The sequence below is a fragment of the Mandrillus leucophaeus genome, unplaced genomic scaffold (genome assembly GCF_000951045.1).
Source record: "Mandrillus leucophaeus isolate KB7577 unplaced genomic scaffold, Mleu.le_1.0 Scaffold4, whole genome shotgun sequence".
Classification (NCBI taxonomy): Eukaryota; Metazoa; Chordata; class Mammalia; order Primates; family Cercopithecidae; genus Mandrillus; species Mandrillus leucophaeus.
Window position 1 is genome coordinate 12,799,394 of NW_012104253.1, and position 24,636 is coordinate 12,824,029.

At 41.4% G+C, this 24,636-nt stretch overlaps 1 protein-coding gene across 6 annotated transcripts in view; it reads left to right on the forward strand.

Moving 5' to 3' along the window:
* ATXN3 (ataxin 3) overlaps positions 1 to 24,636 on the forward strand; it is a 49,749-nt gene that overhangs the window by 9,825 nt on the left and 15,288 nt on the right. For 2 of the 6 annotated variants that reach the window (XM_011991767.1, XM_011991766.1), the window contains exons 5-12: positions 1 to 88; positions 628 to 672; positions 2,768 to 2,853; positions 3,277 to 3,343; positions 8,090 to 8,177; positions 13,735 to 13,867; positions 14,517 to 14,683; positions 15,892 to 15,988. The exon at positions 1 to 88 is cut by the window's left edge and continues 2 nt beyond it. In XM_011991767.1, coding sequence (XP_011847157.1) covers positions 1 to 88; positions 628 to 672; positions 2,768 to 2,853; positions 3,277 to 3,343; positions 8,090 to 8,177; positions 13,735 to 13,867; positions 14,517 to 14,683; positions 15,892 to 15,988 — 771 coding nt within the window. The remainder of the gene's footprint in view (positions 89 to 627; positions 673 to 2,767; positions 2,854 to 3,276; positions 3,344 to 8,089; positions 8,178 to 13,734; positions 13,868 to 14,516; positions 14,684 to 15,891; positions 15,989 to 24,636) is intronic. The other 4 variants (XM_011991770.1, XM_011991768.1, XM_011991771.1 and 1 more) reach the window with 4 other exon arrangements.

The following is a 24,636-nucleotide window of genomic DNA, read 5'->3' on the forward strand; positions in this document are numbered from 1 at the left end:
CTCAATTGCACATCAGCTGGATGAGGAGGAGAGGATGAGAATGGCAGAAGGAGGAGTTACTAGTGAAGATTATCGCACGTTTTTACAGGTACTGATGTTAAACTCACTAAGTCACATTTCTTTCTTTCTTTTTGTTTTTTTTGAGACGGAGTCTTGCCCTGTTGTCCAGGCTGGAGTGCAATGGCGCGATCTCAGCTCGCTGCAACCTCCGCCTCCTGGGTTCAGGCAATTCTCCTGCCTCAGCCTCCCAAGTAGCTGGGATTACAGGCACACGCCACTATGCCTGGCTAATTTTTTGTATCTTTGTTAGAGACGGGGTTTCACCATGTTGGTCAGGTTGGTCTGGAACTCCTGATCTCATGATCCACCTGCCTCGGCCTCCAAAAGTGCTGGGATTATAGGTGTGAGCCACCACACTCGGCTTACATTTCTTTTAAAAACGTGGATACTATTTAGAAAAGGATGTGCCATTCTTCGTATAGGGATCTGACTGGTGAATTATAACTGCACTGTTAACTTTGGAAATGGAAATGCAAAGATGTTATTTTAAATATGCACGCTAATGACAGTTTGTATCCTTCTTTCCCCACCCCCACGCGTGCTTCAACTACCTGTCAAAATTAACAGCAGCCTTCTGGAAATATGGATGACAGTGGTTTTTTCTCTATTCAGGTAAGTAGTCACAAGCATCTACTATGTGTTGCTTACATCCCAGGCCCCGTTTCACAGCCTTTCAATAGTCACTGTAACAAGGCGACCTTCAGAAGTTCTTCTAATAGATCATGTCTACAGAGTATAAGATTATACTCTAGATCACTAGATTGTGATCCACCTGTCTCAGCCTCCCAAAGTGCTGGGATTACAGGCATGAGCCACCATGCCCGGCCAACTAGAGTACTAGATTTTTATATAGATAAATATGAAAGGATTGTAGAATCTTCATATTAGAGTGGGGCATTTAAAAATTCCTTTTTGAGAAAGATTATTTAATTTGCATCTGGATGCTAATAATAACCTTAATTCTGGCCAGGCGTGGTGGCTCACACCTGTAATCCCAGCACTTTGGGAGGGCGAGGTGGGCGGATCTCAGGGTCAGGAGATCAAGACCATCCTGGCCAACATGGTGAAACCCTGTCTCTGCTAAAAATACAAAAATTAGCTGGGCGTGGTGATGCAAGCCTGTAATCCCAGCTACTCTGGAGACTGAGGCAGGAGAATCGCTTGAACCGGGTAGTCAGAGGTTGCAGTAAGCCAAGATCGCACCACTGCACTCCAGCCTGGTGACAGAGCAAGACTCTGTCTCAAAGAAAACCAAATACCCTTAATTATAATAAGTCCCAATGTCTCAAACTTACCATCTGTTGGGTAAATTTAAGAAAATGCAGTACCTTGCTACCATCCTTTTAAATCAGCCTACCAGACTGGATTTCCTTATTATGGTCTGTGGCTTTTGATTTTTCTCTTTGAGTTCTTTGGTGGTTATATATATGTACTTGAAAGATTCTTTTATCTGCGTGTCTTTCATTCTTTTCTGACACTGTGAGTTGTATCCAGAGGTCTTTCAGAACCTCTCCTGAGCGACCTATCTCTGCAGATTCCTTTGTTTGTATTTCCCTTGTACTGCCCTCCTGGACTCCTCCTCATCCACCAGCATTTCCATCTAGTGCTTTACCATGCCACTGTTAACAGGTAATGGCTACTGCAGGGCTGGAATCAGAGGTCAGAGTAGGCCCAGCACTTGGCGTTTCCTATTTGTGCCTTGCTGCTCTTGGTACCCACTGCCTTGCACTCACTTTCTGTCTTTGCCGGTACCTGGTTGACTTGCTTCTTTGTTGGCTACCTTGGAGGGTAGATAGTGAATTTTCAGAAGTTTCCCTTTTTTTGTCAGACAGATTGAAATAATCAGGTTTGCATTTTGTTTTTTTCTACAAGTGGCAAGCCCATGACCCTGGAAGTCTGATATCTATGGAAACTTCAGTTTAAGTGCCCAGGGAGAACTTATTTTGATAGACACGATTTCTGACATTGCAAGTAGTAAGTTGAATATACATTTTCTAAAGTAGTACCCACGGCAGCCAAATTATCAGATGTATATAGTAGACTAGTTTTAAGAATAGCACTTATGGGTAGAATATACATACATCTGGATTTTTGAGGCAGTTTTATGTAGGAATTGTGTGGTTTTCTGGAACATCTCAGAGACCTGGTATGAAAAGCACTCTTCTAATATATATGTGTATGTTTTTTATGGATTTAGTGATATATCTATACACACACACACACTTTTGAAAACCTATAGCCGGCTGGGCGTGGTGACTCATGCCTGTAATCCCAGTACTTTGGGAGGCCGAGGCGGGCAGATCACAAGGTCAGGAGTTTGAGACCAGCCTGGCCAACAAGGTGAAACCCTGTCTCTACTAAAAATACAAAAATTAGCTGGGTGTGGTGGCGCATGCTTGTAATCCCAGCTACTCGGGAGCCTGAGGTAGGAGAATCACTTGAACTCAGGAGGCAGAGGTTGCAGTGAGCCGAGATCATGCCACTGTACTTCAGCCTAGGCAACAGAGCAAGACTCTTTGTCTTAAAAAAAAAAAAAGAAAAAAAAAAACCCAAAAAAAACCTGTAGCCTTCTAGAGAAATTTATATATGAGGTACACAACTAACATAGCTATACTTCTTAAAGTGTTTACACAACTGACATAGCTACACTTCTTCAATTTGGAATGGAGTGGTTTGGCTTATGAAAAGTTACTGTTTTTCTTAACAGGTTATAAGCAATGCCTTGAAAGTTTGGGGTTTAGAACTAATCCTGTTCAACAGTCCAGAGTATCAGAGGCTCAGGATCGATCCTATGTAAGATTTTGTTTTGCATTTCATACATTTCTTTTCCCAAATTTGATTTTTAAAGATATTTCTTAAAGAAGAGAAATATATTTTGAATACTTGTGTTTTGATGTTCCCTGTTTCATTCCCTCAGACTTTCCTATTTCACCTTTGTGATGTCCATGAGCATCTGCCCTGTAGCCTTCCTGGCACCCCAGTGTCTGTGGCAGCACAGAGCTGCCCCGTAAGTGGTGCGTGAGGCCATCTTTTGGCACGGCATCACTAAGCTGCTGCAGAGACGTTCATATGGTTGTGTGATCTTTTAAAAACATCAGTGACACTTAACTGTAAATATAATCTTAAATTATCACAAATTTTATATAATGTTTGCCAGTAGACAACATAAGTATGAATTCAATATTTCAAGTTAATATTGTGTGTTTTCTTTTTTAGAAATGAAAGATCATTTATATGCAATTATAAGGAACACTGGTTTACAGTTAGAAAATTAGGAAAACAGGTAACATTTCTTACCCTTCCTTGTCTTTTTTTCTTATATTGTGCCCCATTTAAAACTAAAATGTGGGCCAGATGTGGTGGCTCATGCCTGTAATCCCAACAGTTTGAGAGGCTTAGGTTGGGGGATCACTTGAAGCCAGAACTTTGAAACTAACCTGGGCAACAAAGGGAGGTCCTGTCTCTTAAAAAAAAAAAAAAAAAGCCAGGTATGGTGGCTCACATCTGTAATTCCAGCTTTCTTGGAAGGCTGAGGCAGGAGGATCACTTGAGCTTAGGAGTGTGAGGCTGCAGTGAACTATGATTGTGCCACTGTACCCCAGCCTGGGTGACAGAGTAAGACTGTGTTTTATAAAACATAAAAAGAAAAAAAAATTTAAAAATTAAAAAGAAAAAACAAAAGGATTGCTGACTTTAAAATTAGGAAACTGACCAGTAATGTGTGTGTTTGTGGCATGGTTATCTATCTTGATAGATAGAAATTTGTCATTTTAAAACATATCAGTTTTCCTTGTAAATTTATTTGTGACAAGTATATGCAATTTAACTATATCATAAGAAAAATTCTATATTAAATATAATACAAATGTGGTTACTTTGAAGTGGGTTTTTATGTGATGACTATGTTCTGTCAGTTAATTACTACATTTGTAGATTTGTATTTAGCATAGTGCTGTCATGAAGCCTGAAATAGTGTCAAGCATGAATAAAGCATTCAATTATGCTTGCTTTAGTGTAAGATTATTCATATGATTCCAAAAGCCATGTAATACATACGTCTACATAAAATCACTTCTGTTTGTTAAATAAAACATGAAATATGTCTTGAGCAAGCTATTTTAAGAAACAGAATCATTTAACATCCTTTTTATTAGAATTTTGAATCTTTAAAAGAGGGTTCTTGAAAACCAGCTAGCACAGTAAAAAAGAATAAACTAGTGATACCTGCAGCAACATGGATGAATCTCAAAATAATTATGCTGAAAGAATAACCCAGAAACAGAATACTACGTGCTGTATGGTATCATTTATTAAAAGTCTAGAAAAGTGCAGATTCATCTACTGTAGTGATGAAAAGCAGATCCACCAGTGGTTGCCTGGGGATGGAAAGGCTAGGGAAGAGTGAGAGGGGAGGTTCATAGAGAGGCATGGGGAACGTGGCAGTGATTAATGGGTCACAATGTTGGTTGTAGTAATGGTTTCATGGGAGTACAGTATACAAATGTCAAAACATTTCAAAGGCCAGGTGCAGTGGCTCATGTCTGTAATCCCAGCACTTTTGGATGCCATGGCAGGAGGATCGCTTGAGCTCAAGGAGTTCAGGACCAGCCTGGGCAATGTCACAAGACCCCAACTCTACAAAAAAATGAAAAAAAAAAAAAAAAAAGAAGAATTGGCTAGGCGTGGTGATACATGCATGTAGTCCTAGGTGCTAGGGAGGCTGAGGAGGGAGCCCAGAGGTCAAGCCTGCAGTGAGTCATGATCGCACTACTACACTCCAGCTTGGGTGACAGAAGGAGATCCTGTCTCAAAAAAAAAAAAAAGTTTCAAATTGTACACTTTAAATATGTGAAGTTTATTGTATATCACTTATACCCCAATAAAGCTGTTTGTTTTTTAAAAAAAGTAAATAAAAGCCAAAAAAGATGTCAAGAAAGTATATTGAATTAAATCTATAAGAGATAATTCAAAAACAAAAACCCTATTGTTCTTTTAAGTCACCCAAATCAAATGTGGGGAAAGTCACCTACTTAGCTTCATCCTAAGTTGGTTGGTTCGTTCTTTCTCTCTTCCTCTCTTTCTGATGGAGTCTTGCTCTGTCGCCCAGGCTGGAGTGCAGTGGCGGGATCTCTGCTCACTGCAACCTCCGCCACCCGGGTTCAAGCCATTTTCCTGTCTCAGCCTCCCGAGTAGCTGGGACTACAGGTGTGCACCACCACACCCAGCTAATTTTTGTATTTTTAGCAGAGACGGGGTTTCTCCATGTTGGTCAGGCTGGTCTTGAACACCTGACCTCAGGTGATCCGTCCATCTCTGCCTCTCAAATACAGGGAATACAGGTGTGAGCCACCATGCCCAGCCCTAAGTTGGTTCTTTCCTAAAGTTCTTCCTGAGGAGCCAAGAGCAAGTTAAGGAGGTGTAATCTAGAAGCTTACAGTGGGGGCTAGCTGGGTGCAGTGGTTCACGCCTGTAATCCCAGCACTTTGGGAGGCTGAGGCAGGGAGATCACTGAGGCCAGGAGCTTGAGACCGGCTTGGACCAACACAGTGAAACCTTGTCTCTACCGGAAAAAAATTTAAAAAGTGCAACTTACAGCAGTAGAGGCTGACGCGAGTGGGAATCACCTCTAGGTAAAAACCAGGGTAGGGTACTGCTGAGATGATTTAACCTCCTCTGGGTTTTATTTACGTGTTTTTAAAAATTATGATCCAGTATTTTTTTACTTTTTTGTATAAAGTAAGCACTGAATTTTTAAGGTCTGTAGACTTAGATTTCAGAAGTACCCTCGTATTAATTTGCAAATAAATGTCTATCTTATTATTTTGAGAGATTTAAAAAATTTTAGTTCTTCAGAATTGAATTTTCACATTTTGAATTACATTATCTTTGACAAATACAGAAGATGTTGGCCGGGCGCTGTGGCTCATGCCTGTAATCCCAGCACTTTGGGAGGCTGAGGTGGGTGGATCACCTGAGGTCAGGAGTTCAAGATCAGCTTTGCCAACGTGGTGAAACCCCGTCTCTACTAAAAATACAAAATTAGCTGGGTGTGGTCGCGCATGCCTGTAATCCCAGCTACTTGGAAGGCTGAGGCAGGAGAATTGCTTGAATCTGGGAGGTGGAGGTTTTAGTGAGCCAAGATCACGCCATTACACTCCAGCCTGAGCAATAAGAGTGAAACTCCATCTTTAAAAAACAAAAAAAAAAACAAATACAGAAGATGTCAAATTTTGGTTTATTTTATTTTCTTTGGTTCTAATTTATATTTTTGTTTAAAACTATATTTTTCACTATAGACTCTGTCTGAGGTCCCTGTATAATAAAAAAGAAGGCTGGAAAAAGTATTAACATTGTCAAAATCCAGGAAAATAGTTGGTCATGATATTGACGTAACTTTAAACACTTTTTGTATCTTGTGGGTTAAATTAGGATTACTATGTGGTAGTGATAAATGATGTTAATTAGGGCCGAGTGCAGTGGTTGACACCTGTAATTCCAGCACGTAGGGAGACTGAGGTGGGAGGATGTCTTGAGGCCAGGAGTTTGAGACCAGCCTGTACAACATAGTGTGAGACCCCCATTTCTACAAAAAAAATTAGAAAATTCGTCAAGCATCTTGGTGCACACCTGTAGTCCCAGCTATTTGGGAGGATGAAGCGAGAGAATCACTTAAGCCCAGGTGTTCAAGGCTGCAGTGAGTTATGATTGCACCACTGCACTCCAGCCTAGATGACCATCTCTTTAAAAAAAAAAAAGTGTTTATATGTTATATGTGATAGCGTTTTTTAAAAACATTTTTAAATTATAGAGGGTCTCACTATGTTGCCCAGGCTGGTCTCAAATTCCTGGGCTCAAGTAGTCCTCCCACGTTAGCTTCCCAAAGTGCTCGGATTATAGGCATGAGCTGCCATGCCCACCTAATTTAGTGAGTTTTAAAAACTGAGTTGGTAATTATAAATTATCTTCCTGGAACTTCTGACTTTCTCACAATTGGAATCTTTTGACAAAAATTATCGGTAATGGGAAAACTTTGTATAGTTGTCATTTTTCCTCCCATCAGTATGATAGATGCGATTAGAGTTATGTTTGACTGATACTTTGAAAAAAGATTTAACTATAGCTATTAATAAAGACATTTCAACTACGGACTATCCATTTTTATTCTTTTGGGAGGGTTTAATGTTTATAGTTTAAAGCAAAGTGTTGTTTTTAAAAAACTATTTAACAGGGCCGGGCACCGTGGCTCACGCCTGTAATCCCAGCACTCTGGGAGGCCAAGGCGGGTGGATCACAAGGTCAGGAGATCAAGACCATCCTGGCTAACACGGTGAAACCCCATCTCTACTAAAAATACAAAAAATTAGCCGCGTGTGGCGGTGTGCGCGTATCGTCCTAGCTACTCGGGAGGCTGAGGCAGGAGGATGGCGTGAGCCTGGGAGGTGGAGCTTGCAGTGAGCTGAGATTGCGCCACTGTACTCCAGCCTGGGCAACAGAGCGAGACTCTTGTCTCAAAAAAAAAAAAAAAAGTATTTAACAGAGGCCGGGTGCAGTGGCTCATGTTTGTAATCCCAGAACTTTGGGAGGCTGAGGCGGGAGGATCATTTGAGGTCAGGAGTTTGAGACCAGCCTGGTCAATGTGGCAAATGTGCTGTCTCTAACTAAAAATACAAAAATTAGCTGGGTGTGGTGGCGCGGGCCTACAGTTCCAGCTTCTTGGGAGGCTGAGGCAGGAGAATTGCTTGAACCTGAGAGACGGAGGTTGCAATGATCTGAGATCACGCCACTGCACTCCAGCCTGGGTGACAGAGTGAGACTCTTCTCAAAAAAAAAAAAAAAAAAGTAATAGTGATAAATCTGCAGTATTCTCTTTTAAGACATTATTCAGTCAGAGGAAAGAGCTCAACTTGAAATATTTCCAGAGTTTAAACAATCTTACTAAGCTTTGATGGGTTATATCTGTTCTTAACATGTGAAACTACTTTATTACCTATAATATGCACTAACTTAAATATTAACAATTTTTTTCCAGTGGTTTAACTTGAATTCTCTCTTGACGGGTCCAGAGTTAATATCAGATACATATCTTGCACTTTTCTTGGCTCAATTACAACAGGAAGGTAAGTAAAGGCTGAAAATTTTGTAACGTTATCTTTCGAAGTAGGTAAATAAACCGGAGCATTAGATGACAGTGTGACAATACTGTTTTTCTGGCAGTGGCAGTGAAACAATCTTTAGGTTTGACGTGGTGATAGGCTGTGATTTGGGTGACGCTGTTCCATTAGAGTTCTCACTGGTACCTGGCCCTCCCTCTTCTGAGGATGCTGCTTTCTTTGCAGCCCTTCTAAGTAATGGTTTTTTCTTTTATACATCACATACCACACGGCTGAGAGGAGGGATAGATATTTTTCTTTTTTGCCTCTTCTAGGCCACTGTTCTTCCCTATAAACTCCAGTTTCTTTGAAATACGTGCCCCTAAGGGCTAGTTGTGGTGGCTTTCGCCTGTAATCCCAGCACTTTGGGAGGCCGAGGCAGGTAGATCACGAGGTCAGGAGATCAAGACCATCCTGGCTAACGGGGAAACCCCGTGTTTACTAAAATAACAAAAAATTAGCCGGTTGTGGTGGTGGACACCTGTAGTCTCAGCTATTTGGGAGACTGAGGCAGGAGAATAGTGTGAACCCGGGAGGTGGATCTTGCAGTGAGCTGAGATTGCGCCACTGCCCTCCAGCCTGGGCGACAGAGTGAGACTCCGTCTCAAAGACAAAAGAAATACGCGCCCCTAGATTAAACTATCCCTTGCCCTTTTGCACTCATCCAAAAGTCTCTTTTCATCAGTGATTTTAGGATCTGACTCATTGTGTTTTTCTCTACTTCAACTCCTTTTATCAGTCTTAATGATTTCTGTATTGCTAATCAATCCAGTAATCCAGTACCTGCTTCTTAGTTTCAAAATCACTCACTCTTGCTTAGCTATTACCAATAATCATAACCACTGTCAAATCTCAATTGCAAGCGTATTACTCTTTAACTACCACCTCCTATCCTTAAACCATGTTTTATCTGTTTTTTTTATTCCAGCCATTCTTTAAACCCTACCGTGGGGCCCAAGCATTTCCTTTATATGCATTCTTCCTTTCTTCTACTGCTTATTTTCTGTAATTCATTGTTATAATCACTCCATTGCATTCTTCAGCTTGTTTCCCCCTTCTCTCCCTCCATCATACTTGAATGACAAAAATCTCAACCCTGGTTAAAACCAAAACTTGGCCTTGTCCATTCCTGTACCAGAGTAGCGGGCTATGGCTAAAAAATAACATAAAACATGATGATTGGTTTTACTTTTTTCTTAAACGATCTATCCATCCATTCACCCATCCATCCATCTATCAAAGTGACTAGGCCTCTCTGAAGCCCAGGCTGGAGTGCAGCGACATGATCACAGCTCATTGTAGCCCCACACTCCTGGGCTCAAGTGATCCTCTTGCCTCAGGCTGTTGAGTAGCTGGGACTACAGGCTTGTGCTACCACACCTAGCTAAGGTTTTACTTTAAATTTGTTATAATCACAAAATTCAGATGAGCCTTTAGTGCTGCCTGGTATTTCTACTATGTTTTCTTAGTAAATCCCTGTATCACTCTCCAAGATGTTTATAAAACATCATGTACCACTCTCCGGATGTTTATAAAAAATCATGTGCCACTCTCTAGATGTTTATAAAAAATCATGTACCACTGTCCAAATGTTTATAAAAAATCATGTGCCACTTTCCAAGGTGACTAATTTCACAGCTTCTGTCTTCAAACCTTTAACCACTTTCCTCTCCCTTCCTTACACACCTTGTGTATGGCCTTCCATTACATTCTGCTGAGAACATAGAAGCAATTAAAATTATGTTCTTACCTTTCTACCAGCAAATGTACCAATTTGCTTATATCTTCACCTGTGCTTTGAGACTACTAAAATAGATGAATGGTCCCCTACCTCTAGCGAAGACCAGTCCCTCACTTGTGGGCTGGATCCCAGCTCCTCTCACCTACTCAAGATGTTCCTGCTTTCATCTCTCCACTCTCTTGTATAATCAGTTTCCCCCTATTTTTTTTTTTTTGGTAATATACTATAAGCAGAAAAATAAGCTTTTTAACTCCAGTGATTAAAAAGAAAAATCCTCTCTTAATTCCATGAAACTCCAGCTGCCTCCCCATTTTTATTTTTTCCTTAGGATTGTCTCTAGTGTGCCTTCTCCTTTTCTTGAACTCCGCCTCCTGGGTTCAAGCGATTCTTCTGCCTCAGCCTCCCGAGTAGCTGGGATTACAGGTGCGTGCCACCACGACTGGATAATTTTTTCTTTTTTTTGAGATGGAGTTTCCCTTTTGTTGCCCAGGCTGGAGTGCAATGGCGTGATCTCGGCTCACTGCAACTTCTGCCTCCCGGGTTCAAGCGATTCTCTTGCCTCAGCCTCCCGAGTAGCTGGGTTTACAGGCATGAGCCACCACGCCTGGCTAATTTTGTATTTTTAGTAGAGACGGAAGGGGTTTCTCCGTGTTGGTTAGGCTGGTCTCGAACTCCTGACCTCAGGTGATCTGCCACCTCAGCCTCCCAAAGTGCTGGGATTACAGGCATGAGCCACTGCGCCTGGCCCCTGGCTAAATGTTTTTTTATTTTTATATTTTTCGTAGAGACAGGGTTTCACCATATTGGCCAGGTTGGTCTCGAATTCCTGGCCTCAGGTGATCTACCTGCCTCGGCCTCCTGAAGTGCTGGGATTACAGGCATGAGCCACTGTGCCTAACCATCTTTTAGTAATGGTATTTAGAGATCACAATTTGAGTGCTGGCATGCTTGTTGCTACTGGGTTTGTTATGTAGTTATTGTGAATTCACATTTAGGAATATAGAGTTTTTAATTCTTTGATTTTAGATACTTGTATCTTTTTTCTTTTATAGTTAAAACCTTGGTTCCTAATGATATCCCTTCTTAAAAACCCTGTCTGCCCTTGACCTCCAGCCCACCATGCTGTGGTTTTCCTAACTTGTTGCCTGCATCTTTCAGATCCCTTTCATGGATCTTAAGTATATCTCTAAATAAGATCTGGTGTCAGTAATTACCAAACTTTTATCTTCAGTCTTGACATCTACCCTGAACACCTAGCTTTGACTAACTCCTAGCTTTGGCATCTCCACTTTGAAGTCCAAAAAGCATTTCAAACTGAACATGTCTATGAAAGACTTACTTTTTTTTCTATCCATGCTATCTATCAGGTTTTCCATTTCCATAAGGGTGACTCTTCTTGTACTCTGGTTCCTATATATTATACTGATAGAGCCGCTCAGAGTGCTTCTTAACCAGTGTAATGCCTGTTATGTCCCACCCTCACTCCTTGTCTTTCAGTGGCTTCCCAGCACACTTAGAATAAAATCTGAAGTCTTAGGCTGAGCGTGGTAGCTCATGCCTGTAATCCCAGCACTTTGGGAGGATGAGGGGCAGATCACTTGAGGTCAGGAGTTTGAGACCAGCCTAGCCAACATGGTGAAACCCTGTCTCTACCAAAAAAATACAAAAATTAACGGCGTGATGTTGTGCACCTGTAGTCCCAGCTACTTGGGAGGTTGAGATAGGAGAATCACTTGATCCCAGGAGACAGAGGTTACAGTGAGCCAAGATCATACCACTGCACTCCAGCCTGGGTGACAGAACAAGACTCTCAAAAAAAAAAAAAAAAAAATTGAAAAGTAAAATAAAATCTGAAGTCTTGAGTAAAACCCAAGATCTTTACCATGACCCCTGAACAGGGCAGAGTATCCATTCTTCAGACACTCTTCATAGAATACCATGGTGAGCTGGCATATTTATTGTACGATATAGAAACAGTTTTACTGGCAGAAAACACATTAAACCATTTGAACTCTGAATACAGTTGTCCTCATAAAAAATGTTCATTGTACTATTTTGAGGTTTTCCATTAATAGTTCTTATAATCTTTGTCCCATTATGTGTTAATTCTAACAAAGGATATCCAATAACAAATACCAGAGTTTAAGAAAAATGTGCCAGGTGCGGTGGCTCACACCTGTAATCTCAGCACTTTGGGAGGCTGAGGTGGGCAGATCACCTGAGGTCAGGAGTTTGAGACCAACCTGGCCAACATGGTGAAACCCCGTCTCTCCTAAAAATACAAACATTAACCAGGCGTGGTGGCGGGTGCCTGTAATCCCAGCTACTCAGGAGGCTGAGGCAGGAGAATCGCTTGAACCTCCTGGGAGGCAGAGGTTGCAATGAGCTGAGATTGCACCATTGCACTTCAGCCTGGGTGACAGAGTGAGACTCCATCTCAAATAAAAAAATAATAATAATAATTAATAATAGAAAAACTTAAATTAATTAGATTGTTTTAGGTATAGCCCACTCTTAGTTTTTGTGTGTAGCATCTAGCTTGGGGAAACCCTGGATTTCTGGAATCATATTTATACACAGTCACACTAGACTAATGTAATTCTTTTGGGATGCAAACCACACGTTTGACACCTTAAATAGCTTTTAGGTATTTGGCTTCTCAGCTCCCATTTTTAGTTACAAGGGGTGTACATGTGTGGGTCAGGGTAGCTCTTTCCATAGATGATTAGTTTTAGCCATGTTACTAGTTATTGCACACATTATCTGACTGTGTCCTCAAAACAGCCCTGTGAGTGTATTAGTCAGGGTTCTCTAGAGGGACAGAACTAATAAGATAGATGTATATATGAAGGGTAATGTACTAAGGAATATTGACTCATATGATCACAAGGTGAAGTCCCACAATAGGCTGTCTGCAAGCTGAGGAACCAGGAAGCCTGTCCAAGTCCCAAAACCTCAAAAGTAGGGAAGCTGACAGTGCAGCCTTCAGCCTGTGGCCAAAGGCCCAAGAGCCCCTGGCAAACCACTGGTGTAAGTTCAAGAGTCCAAAAGATGAAGAACTTGGAGTCTGATATTTGAGGGCAGGAGGCATCCAGCATGGGAGAAAGGTGAAGGCTCAGCAAGTCTGGTCCTTCCACACTCTTATTTCTGCCTGATTTATTCTAGCCGAGCTGGCAGCTGATTAGATGGTGACCACCCAGATTGAGGGTGGGTCTGCCTTTCCCAGTTCACTGGCTTAAATGTTAATCTCCTTTGGAAACACCCTCACAGACACACCCAGAAACAATAATTTGTAGCCTTCAATCCAATCAAGTTGATAATATTAACCATCACAGGAAGGTACCAGTATCATTATGTTTAACAGTAGAAACCAAGACAAATGCAGCTAGGAAGTGGGAGAACTGGGATCAGATGCAGGCAGTCTGATTCTCAATCAGTTGCTCTTACCGACTCCTTTACTCTCTCTCATACCAGTAAGTGAGTAGCCTGCTCATTCAAGTGCTATATTAGTAGGGCCCTTTACAGACATTTACTTCTCACAGTCACTCAGTGAGACGGCTATTCCAGTCTTACAATGGAGAAAGTGAGGCTCAGAGATTTTAAGTAACTTATCCTAGATGACTTTACTAGTAAGTATAAGAATCATTATTTGAACTAAAATCTTTCTGAATCCTCAGCTTGTATTTTTTTCCAGTGTACTGTGCTGCCTCTTTACTAGCATTTTACATCAATTTTGAATCTCTTTACTAGCTGTTTAGGTTGATTTTTGCCTTTTTGTTTTAGGTTATTCTATATTTGTTGTTAAGGGTGACCTGCCAGATTGCGAAGCTGACCAACTCCTGCAGATGATCAGGGTCCAACAGATGCATCGACCAAAACTTATTGGAGAAGAATTAGCACAACTGAAAGAGCAAAGGTAAAAATGAGGCCTGCAGTATGGAACATATGACGATATTTCATTATGAGAATTAAATTTTTATGCTTACATTGAATATGTGGTCCTTGTGTTGTTGGCACCTCTATTTTGGATCTTACATTTTAGTGAAGTTTATTAGTTCGAACTTGAATCAACTCTTTGAAATACTTAAATATATTAACTAAGTTAGCAGGTATGGTGTATTCCTAGCACTTCAGGAGGCTGAGGCAGGCTGATTGCTTCAACCCAGGAGTTTGAGACCAGCCTGGGCAACATGGCAAAACCTCACCTCTACAAATAGTACAAAAATTAGCCAGACGTGGTGGTGCGTGTCTGTAGTCCCAGCTACTTGGGAGGCAGAGGAGGAAGGATCACCCAAAACTGGGGAGGTGGAGACTACAGTGAGCCACAGTCACACCACCGCACTCCAGCCTGGGCAAGAGAGTCAGACCCTGTCTCAAAAAAAGAAACGGAGAAAAAAAACTTAGTTGGATTCAAATTACAACACAATCATTATATTACTAGAGCTTATTTGCCAGAAAACGTTTTAAGTTTTGGCTTACGTAAAGCCTTTACATTACAAATGCCTTTATGTTATGTCTAAAATAGAAGATTGGTTGCAGTTACTACCAGTGCTTTTGTTCTTTAGAGTCCATAAAACAGACCTGGAACGAGTGTTAGAAGCAAATGATGGCTCAGGAATGTTAGATGAAGATGAGGAGGATTTGCAGAGGGCTCTGGCACTAAGTCGCCAAGAAATTGACATGGAAGATGAGGAAGCAGATCTCCGCAGGGCTATTCAGCTAAGTATGCAAGGTAAAGACATTCTGATGTGTGTTGTATTCATTGCTGAAGAATTGATTCCAATTATTCTTAGGTTTCCTGGAAGTTAATGTACTCTTAGAAGTGTTTTGACAATTACTGCAGAAGCAATAGCTATATAGTGGGCTTTCCCTTTAGATTTCTTATAATGGAAGTAACTTTTTACAACCTATATTTTATTAGGAGTAGTTATATTTTTACTCCTGGTTATTTATTTGGTTTCAATAACCTGTACTAACACAGTAGTCAATTGTGGTGTTAATCTTTGTGGGTATCAGTTGACCCTTACCCAAATAAGCTCTTTCATAAATGTATGTCATTAGACACTATGGAAGGGCCTGGACAGGGGATATAAACTGATTATACAAAAAGCCAACATTTATTGGCTGTGCAACTTAAACCTTAAGCCCGCTTTGGTGGGCCCAGTTTTTTAGTGATATAAACTATCAATTTCAAAAGCGAAAACATATCCCCTATACAGTCTAGGCAAAGAAAAATGTGAAGACATAGCTCGAAGTTGCTTAATTAAAAGTTTGAAGTGGGTTTTTTGTTTTATTTTTCTCTAACTTATGTGTATTTGCTTCTACTTTCTAATGAAATTATTTATCAATTGATTTCCTTAGATATCCAGATAAAATTGAGATTCCATTAATGGGAAGATTATTTTCATCCTGAATTTTTCTTGCCTCTAGGCACACCTCTGAGTATTCCATATGGTGTGCAATCCCATTTTTGATTAATAGAGTCCTGCTGGATTAGCAGGGACAGAAATCAGCTTTAGATTTCTTTTGTTTTTTGAATTAAGAGTCTCACTGTCGCCCAGCCTGGAGTGCAACAATCTTGGCTCACTGCAACCTCTGCCTTCCGGGTTCAAGCGATTCTCCTGCCTCAGCCTCTTGAGTAACTGGGACTACAGGCACCTACCACGATGCCTGGCTAATTTTTTATACTTTTAGTAGAGATATGGTTTTGCCCTGTTGGCCAGGCTGGTCTTGAACTCCTCACCTCAGGTGATCCACCTGCCTTGGCCTCCCAAAGTGCTGGGATTACATGTGTGAGCCACCACGCCCAGCCAGAAGAGTAGAATATTCTTCAAGAAAAAACGTTTTAAAAGCTTACTCAAATGAGTATAAACAAATGTATTGTTGCTTGAATTGGTAAATACAGTGATTGGTTTTTGTTCTGTTGTGTTTTGTTTTCAGGTAGTTCCAGAAATATATCTCAAGATATTCCACAGACATCAGGTACAAATCTTACTTCAGAAGAGCTTCGGAAGAGACGAGAAGCCTACTTTGAAAAGTAAAGTAGTTGGTACAAATTAAAGTAGCACGTTTAATATTTGCTTTGGCTATTTTGTCTGTTTGTAAATGGTTACTGCCTGAATCCTATGAATATTTGAATGCATATTTAAAAAAATTTACAGCAAATAGGACAGGCACGGTGGCTTACGCCTGTGATCCTAGCACTTTGGGAGACCAAGGTGGGCAGATTGCCTGAGGTCAGGAGTTCGAGACCAGCCCAGGCAACACAGTAAAATTCCATCTCTACTAAAAAATACAAAAAAATTAGCCGGGCGTGGCAGTGTGCGCCTGTAGTCCCAGCTGCTTGGGAGGCTGAGCCAGGAGAATTGCTTGAACCCAGCAGGTGGAGGTTGCAGTGAGCCGAGATCGCACCACTGCACTCCAGACTGGTTGATACAGTGAGACTGTCTCCAAAAATATATGTGTGTATATATAAATAAAAATAAAAATTTACAGCAAATAACATGAAGCAAAATGTAGTTTTAATGAAAAAGTTTGCCTCAATACTGGATAAATTTTTGAAACTGAGTGAAGGAAACCTTGTACAATTTCATTTATTAAAAGAAAAATGAAATTAGGACAAGGCAAGAAGAATACCTATTGATCCTTTGGATGTGCTTCTTGCTTACCTGATTAACCCTGCAAAATTTCTGTACCAATCAGTAAGAAAAACAGCTTTTGATGTATGGGAGCACATTCCCAAATAGACGTGGGTAGTTCATTTAGCTGCTCATGGCTGCTGCAGGGGGTCCTGTAGGCCTGTTAGCATCAGGAGAATGGATGCAAACCATAAATCTGGATCAACTCCTAAAACTTTACCTTGTGCCCAGCCTTGTAAGTGCTTGCTAAATAGGAATTCCACTGTATGAAAATACATTCTTTTCAAGTAACTATCATTCAGACTTTTGTCCCCCACTTTTTTAAAAAAAGAAAAATAAAAGGCTGGGCACAGTGGCTTATGCCTGTAATCCCACCATTTTGGGAGGCCAAGGCGGGTTTTTGGGAGTGAGTTTTTGGGAGGCAGGAGAATCGCTTGAACCCGGGAGGCGGAGGTTGTGGTGAGCTGAGATCGCGCCATTGCTCTCCAGCCTGGGCAACAAGAGTGAAACTCCGTCTTAAAAAAAAAAACAAAACAAAAATTAGCTGGGCGTGGTGGTGGGTGTCTATAATCCCAGCTACTCGGGAGGCTGAGGCAGGAGAATCGCTTGAATCCGGGACGCAGAAGTTGCAGTGAGCTGAGATTGTGCCACTGCACTCCAGCCTGGGGACAAGAGCGAGACCTCGTCTCAAAAAAAAAAAGAAAAAGAAAACTCCATGTTAAGAATTACAAGATAAATAATCAGACCCGCTGATCCTAGGTCAGAAAACAAAAGACTCATAGCTGAATCTGACCTGCCATTGCTGTATTTCATCCATTCTAAGATGCACATAGTTTCACATTTCAATGTCTCTGAAATTGAGAAGTATCTTACAATCATAATTGACAGTATATTAGCAGCACCTAAAAATATTGGCTCATTTTACATTTGATGGTATAATGAAGAAAATATTTACCTTTTTTTCTGTTTTGTTTTTAAGTCACAACTCAGAAGTAGATGAAGGAAAATTCTGATCAGCTGACATCCTCTTAATGTGAGGTATTTCTAGTCTTTATTCAGCATAGATTAATGGCTAATTATATGTTAAATTTCAAAGTAGTGCTTATTAGTGCTTTTTACTTTTAAGTTTCAAAATTAACTTTTTTATTAAACTCCAAATTTATACAAAAGTAGAAAAACTAGCATAATGAACTCTTGTTTATCACCCAGATTCAACAAATACTAGCACACGGCCAATCCTGCCTTTTTTTTTTTTTTTTTTTGAGGTGGAGTCTTGCTCTGTTGCCCAGGCTGGAGTGCATTGGCACAATTTCTGCTCACTGCAACCTCTGCCTCCTGGGTTCAGGCAATTCTCCCACTTCAGCCTCCCACGTAGCTGGGATTACAGGTGCACACCACCATGCCCAGCTAATTCTTATATTTTTAGTAGACACAGGGTTTCACCATGTTGCCCAGGCTGGTCTTAAACTCCTGACCTCAAGTGATCCACCTGCCTCGGCCTCCCAAAGTGCTGGGATTACAGGCATGAGCCACTGCACCTGGCCCAGTCTCGTTTTATAATACTCCCATCTCCCATTCTTTCCACTGTCCCACCTACAAGTTTGGATTATTTTGTAACAAATCTCAATCATCATATCATTTGTTCTATAACCATTTTAATATATGTCTCTAAAATATATGAACTTTTTTTAACATAGTTAAATGCTATTGTCATAAAATAATCATGATAATTAATTGTAATTCTATATCACCAATTATCTAGTTAACGTAAAAAATAACTTAAATCTAAGGCCAGGTGCGGTGGCTCACACCTGTAATCCCAGCACTTTGGGAGGCGGAGGCGGGCGAATCACCTGAGGTCAGGAGTTCAAGACCAGCCTGACCAACATGGAGAAACCCCATCTCTACTAAAAACACAAAAAAATAGCTGGGCGTGGTGGCGCATGCCTGTAATCCCAGCTAGTTGGGAGGCTGAGGCAGGAGAATCAGGGAGACAGAGGTTGTGGTGAGCTGAGATCTTGCCACTGCACTCTAGCCTTGGCAAAAAGAGTGAAACTCTGTCTCAAATAAATAAATAATAAAAAAATAACTTAAATCTACTTAATTAGAAAAACTAATATTCTGGAAATTTTATTTTAAGAAATATCTAAATTGGCCGGGCACGATGGCTCACACCTCTAATCCCAGCACTTTGGGAGGCTGAGGCGAGCAGATCACCTGAGGTCAGAAGGGTCAGGAGTTCAAGACCAGCCTGGCCAATGTGGCGAAACACCGTCGCCACTAAAAATACAAAAATTAGCTGGGCATGATGGCGAGCCCCTGTAATCCCAGCTACTCAGGAGGCTGAAACAGGAGAATCGCTTGAACCCAGGAGGTGGAGGTTGCAGTGAGCTGAGATCACCCCACTGCACTCCAGCCTGGATGACAGAGTGAAACTCTATCTCAAAAAAACAAACAAAAAAAAGAAATAGCAAAATTAAAAGAAAGCATACATGGCCAGGTGTAGTGGCTCGTGTCTGTAATCCCAGCACTTTTGGAGGCTGAGGCAAGCAGATCATTTGAGGCCATGAGTTCAATACCAGCCTGGCCAACATGGCGAAAGCCCGTCTCTCCTAAAAATACAAAAAAATTAGTCGGGCATGGCGGCGCACACCTGTAATTGCAGCTGCTTTGGAGGCTGAGGCAGGAGAATTGTTTGAACCCAGAGGTGGAGGTTACAGTGAGCCGAGATTGTGCCACTGCACTCTATCCTGGGTGACAGAGCGAGACTCTGTCTCAAAAAGTAGAAAAGGGGCCGGGTGCGGTGGCTCACTCCTGCAATCCCAGCACTTTGGGAGGCCAAGGCAGGCAGATCACAAGGTCAGGAGATGGAGACCATCCTGGCTAACACAGTGAAACCCCGTCTCTACTAAAAAATACAAAAAAAATTAGCTGGGTGTGATGGCAGGCGCCTGTAGTCCCAGCTACTTGGGTGACTGAGGCAGGAGAATGGCGTGAACCCAGGAGGCGGAGCTTGCATTGAGCAGAGATCGCGCTACTGCGCTCCAGCCTGGGCGACAGAGCAAGGCTCTGTCTCAAAAAAAAAAAAAAAAAAACCGTCACCTCCTTCAGTAACTGATGTTAGTATTTTGGCACATTCTCTTTCTGTGACTTATACACACTTACCTTGTAAGTGTTGTACTCATTTCCTATGACAGTAAATAGTCTTTGTAACAGGCTGCATGATATTTCATAAAATGAATGGATGTGGCATAATTTATATATGTGCCTTTTGAATTCTGCTATTATAATTAATATTGCAATGAACAATTCTTATATTGCCTCTATGCCTCAAATGTCTCATCATTTCTTCTTTTTTCTGAGGATGTCAGATTACTGGGTTAAAGGGTATGAATATTTTTAAGACCTTGGTACAGATTTCTAAATTGCTTTCCAGAATAATTCCCATGTGATACTTTCATCATGTTTATTTCAGACTTTCTTTTTCCTTTTTTGAGACGAAATCTCACTCTGTCACCCAGGCTGGCGTGTAGTGGCACAATCTCGGCTCACTGCAACCTCCGCCCTCTGAGTTTAAGCGATTCTTCTCCTTCAGCCTCCCAAGTAGCTGGGATCACAGACAAGTGCCACCATGCCCGGCTAATTTTCGTGTTTTTTGTAGAGATGGGGTTTCACCATGTTACCCAGGCTGGTTTTGAACTCCTGAGCTCAGGCAATCTGCCCACCTCGGCCTCCCAAAGTTCTGGGATTACAGGCGTGTGCCACCACACCCGGCCATCAGACTTTTTTTTTATGCCTTTTTTTGCCATATAATGGTCTAAAGACATACATCATATAGAAACTATAATACAAAATTTATAGGTATATCTAAGAAAATGAAAGTATATTTAAAGCATAAAAATAAACCCCTCTTTTACTTAAAATTTTTAAAAAATTGGATTAAAAATATGAAACTTCCAACAAATTGAACTTTTTTTTTTTTTTCTTTTTTGAGACAGGGTCTTGCTTTTGTCACCCAGACTGGAGTGCAGTGGCGTGATCTTGGCTCACTGCAACCTCCACCTCCCTGGTTCAAGCAATTCCCCTGCCTCAGCCTCCCAAGTAGCTGGGATTACAGGCGCATGTCACCACGCCCGGCTAATTTTTTTTGTATTTTTAGTAGAGACAGGGTTTCACCATGTTGGCCAGACTGGGCTCGAACTCCTGACCTCAGGCAATTTGCCTGCCTGGGCCTCCCAGCGCGCTGGGATTACAGGCATGAGCCACTGCACCCAGTCTGAACGTTTTATAGTAGTAAAGATAATTCAGTAATGCCCAATAATGACTAAGTAAGTTATAACAAGAACAATGTCAGCAATAACTAGTGCTTTTTAATAAACAGGGTCAGGCAACCTTGTACCCTTTAAAAATGTTCAAATCTTGATATACCTCCTTCCTAATTGGAGCAGGATTGATTGAGGAGGAAAGTGTGCAGTGATGGTTACCAGCTTCAGCCTCTTGGCTTGACTTTGCAAATACTGTTGAGAATTTGGAAAGAGCTTGAGAATATCTTACATAGTCACATGTTGCTGAGAAGAGTTAAGAACTAACTTCTTGATGTTCATTTTTAACAGTGGTTTGCATTCAAAACCTTATAGAGCTCATTAGTAGGAGAGCTGAGAAGCTAATATTTGCTTTTCACTAAAATTCCTGATTACTTAGCCTAGGTAGTTCCTTGTCTCTCTAGGTTCTGTCTTTGGGAGCTTGGCTCTAAGGTTATCAAGCTAACTCTTTCTTACCTCTTACCCTTCCCAAATTGACCCTGGTTCTGATTTGTTATTCGTATGATTTTCTAGTTTTTCTTTTCCCTTTTTGAGTATTTGAAGCTTCATACTGAATATAGTAATCATAGTATTCATGCATAAAGAAAATCATAAAGTAATTGCATAAATCCATAAAGTAATCATAGTTTTCATGCATTAAAAAAACTAGTTTAGGCCGGGCGCTGTGGCTCACACTTGTAATCCCAGCACTTTTGGAGGCCAAGACAGGCGAATAATCTGAGGTCAGGAGTTTGAGACCAGCCTGGCCAATATGGCAAAACCTCTTCTCTACTAAAAATACAAAAAATTAGCCGAGTGTGGTGGTGGGCACTGTAATCCCAGCTATTCAGCAGGCTGAGGCAGGAGAATCACTTGAACCTGGGAGGCAGAGGTTGCAGTGAGCCGAGGTAATGCCGTTGTACTACAGCCTAGGCGACAAGAGTGAGACTCTTATCTCAAAACAACAACAACAACAACAACAACAACAACAACAAAAACTAGTTTCTCTCTAGTGTAAAAAATACTGTTGAGCCGGGAGTGGTGGCTCACGCCTGTAATCCCAGCACTTTGGGAAGGTGAGGCAGGCAGATCACAAGGTCAGGAGATCGAGATCATCCTGGCTAACACAGTGAAACCCCGTCTCTATTAAAAATACAAAAAATTAGCCAGGCGTGGTGACAGGCGCCTGTAGTCCCAGCTACTCAGGAGACTGAAGTAGGAGAATGGCGTGAACCCAGGAGGCAGAGCTTGCAGTGAGCCGAGATTGTGCCACTGCACTCCAGCCTGGGCTACAGAGCGAGACTCCATCTCAAAATATATATATAGAGAGAGACTGTTAAAAAGTCTCCCTATTACAGATTCATAATTTATGAGTCATTAAATAATATTTTTAAGCCATGACATTTTTTCCAGCAGGAGTCTCTAAATCTGTTTTACCACTGTAAAACCCCAAGCAAAACTCTACTACATCAGCTGTGTCACTGTAAAACCTGCCTTAACTCACATCGGTATGAAATTAAGCAATGTGTGTGAAACTATTTTATAAACTGTAAAGGATTCCATACATGCATGTTGGCAATTATTAATGTCTTCTCTACGTGTGGCTTTGAAACAGATGCAGATTCTTTCTGCTACAAAAAACATAGTTACAAATGTTTTGTAACAAGGAGAGACACAAATATCTTCATGGACATGGATTGCTATGAGTTTTTGATTGACTGATACTTGAGCCACCACTTCAGTGATGGTATAATTTATCAAACAGTATTGAGAAACAGAAACTACTGGGGATGTTTTAAGGAGAAAAAGTACTTAATAGAGAAATTAGAGTTTTACATAATCTTAAGAAAAGATGAAGGTGCAGATCTTAGCCAGGCCTCCAGAGTACCACAAACCAACTTGCAGGAAGAGCTGTAACCACTGCCCCAATTGGCACAATGGGTAATGAGGATATTAAATTTAAGAACACACTGCTATAGCAATGATCCTGGGCTTAGAAAGCTGCCACCACAATTGCCTAGACATGGGAAGTCTGGCCCGCACTGCAAAAGCAGTGAAGCAGAATTTTGGGACTGGCATCTTCATGACTTTGCTTGCCACCAGAGAACAACCAAAGTAGGGAGATGGCTGGCCTTATTTCTGCCTATTTATTTTATTGTATTTTTTGAGACAGACTCTTGTCTGTCGCCCAGGCTGGAGTGCAGTTGTGTGATCTTGGCTCACTGCAACCTCCACCTCCCAGCTTCTAACAATTCTCCTGCCTCAGCCTTCTGAGTAGCTGAGATTATAGGCACCCGCCACTGCGCCCAGCCAATTTTCTTATTTTTATAGAGGTGGGGTTTTGCCATGTTGACCAGGCTGGTCTCGAACTCCTGACTTCAGGTGATGCGCCCGCCTCAGCTTCCCAAAGTGTTGGGATTACAGGCGTGAGCCACCATGCCTGGCCCATTTGTGCCTTTTTTTTTTTTTTTTTTTTTTTGAGATGGAGTCTTACTCTGTTGCCCAGACCAGAGCGCAATGGTGGCATCTTGGCTCCTTGCCACCTCTGACTTCCAGTTTCAAGCAATTCTCCTGCTTCAGCCTCCCGAGTAGCTGGGACTACAGCTGTGCAGCACCATGCCTGCCTAACTTTTGTTTCTGTTTTGTTTTTTTGAGATAGAGTCTTGCTCTGTCACCCAGGCTGGAGTGTAGTGGTATGATCTGGGCTTACTACAACCTCCGCCTCCCGGGTTCAAGCAATTCTCCTGCCTCAGCCTCCTAAGTAGCTGGGACTACAGGCACGCACCAACACACCCAGCTAATTTTGTATTTTTAGTAGAGACAGGGCTTCACTATGTTGGCCAGGCCGGTCTTGAACTCCTGACCTCGGGTGATCCACCTGCCTTGGCCTCCGGAAGTGCTAGGATTACAGGCGCAAGCCACCGTGCTCAACCCATTTCGGCCTTTTAAAGCTCATGTGAGCACTTAATTTGTAACCAGAATCCTACTTGTAAAATAATCTAAGACATGTAGCTTTTAGCTTTGTAGCCTCTATAATATTAATGGCACAGTGGGAGTGGATGCTGAGTGCCACTTAAACATGTTCCATCTCAGTGTCTTCACAGCTGGAAGGTGTCAACGTTGTTTCAAGGTGGGCAATTGATTTACTTCTCACTTTTCATAAACTAAAAGTAGAATAAAGGCTATTCCTGTAAAATTGCTATCTTACCTGTCACTCCCTTGCATTCTCACATACCTTCTTGAGTGGAGGGGAAGAGGGCATGGAGTGATAGCTGATGTGCCAGGAATTCTCCATACTCAGTCCGTCTTTCTTGTGCCATGTCGCAGCATCAGGATTTGCTAATGGGAGGATACTGCCCTTATGTGCATCGTTAGCCATGCACACTAAAGTCTTACACCTACACACAGGTCAGTATTCGGGCTTAGAGACCAACAGGGAAAAATTGCAGTTCTCATTGGTTGAACTTTATTGTTCACAGTTTTAAAACACAAAATTGAGAGGAACTCTAGAAAAAATGTGTCATTCTATTAATAATTGTTGCTGGTAGTTTAAAAATTCTGGTTCCTTTTCAAATTCCTATATCCCCCCCCCCCTTTTTTTTTTTTTTTTTAAAATACCTTGATCTTAGCCAAAACACCGAGAAGCAATTTTTTTTTTTTTTTTTTTTTTAAACCTATGGCTTCTCACTGAGATTGTCAGCTGTTGGTAAGTTTTGGTTTTTGGTTTTCTGTGTTTGTATTTACAT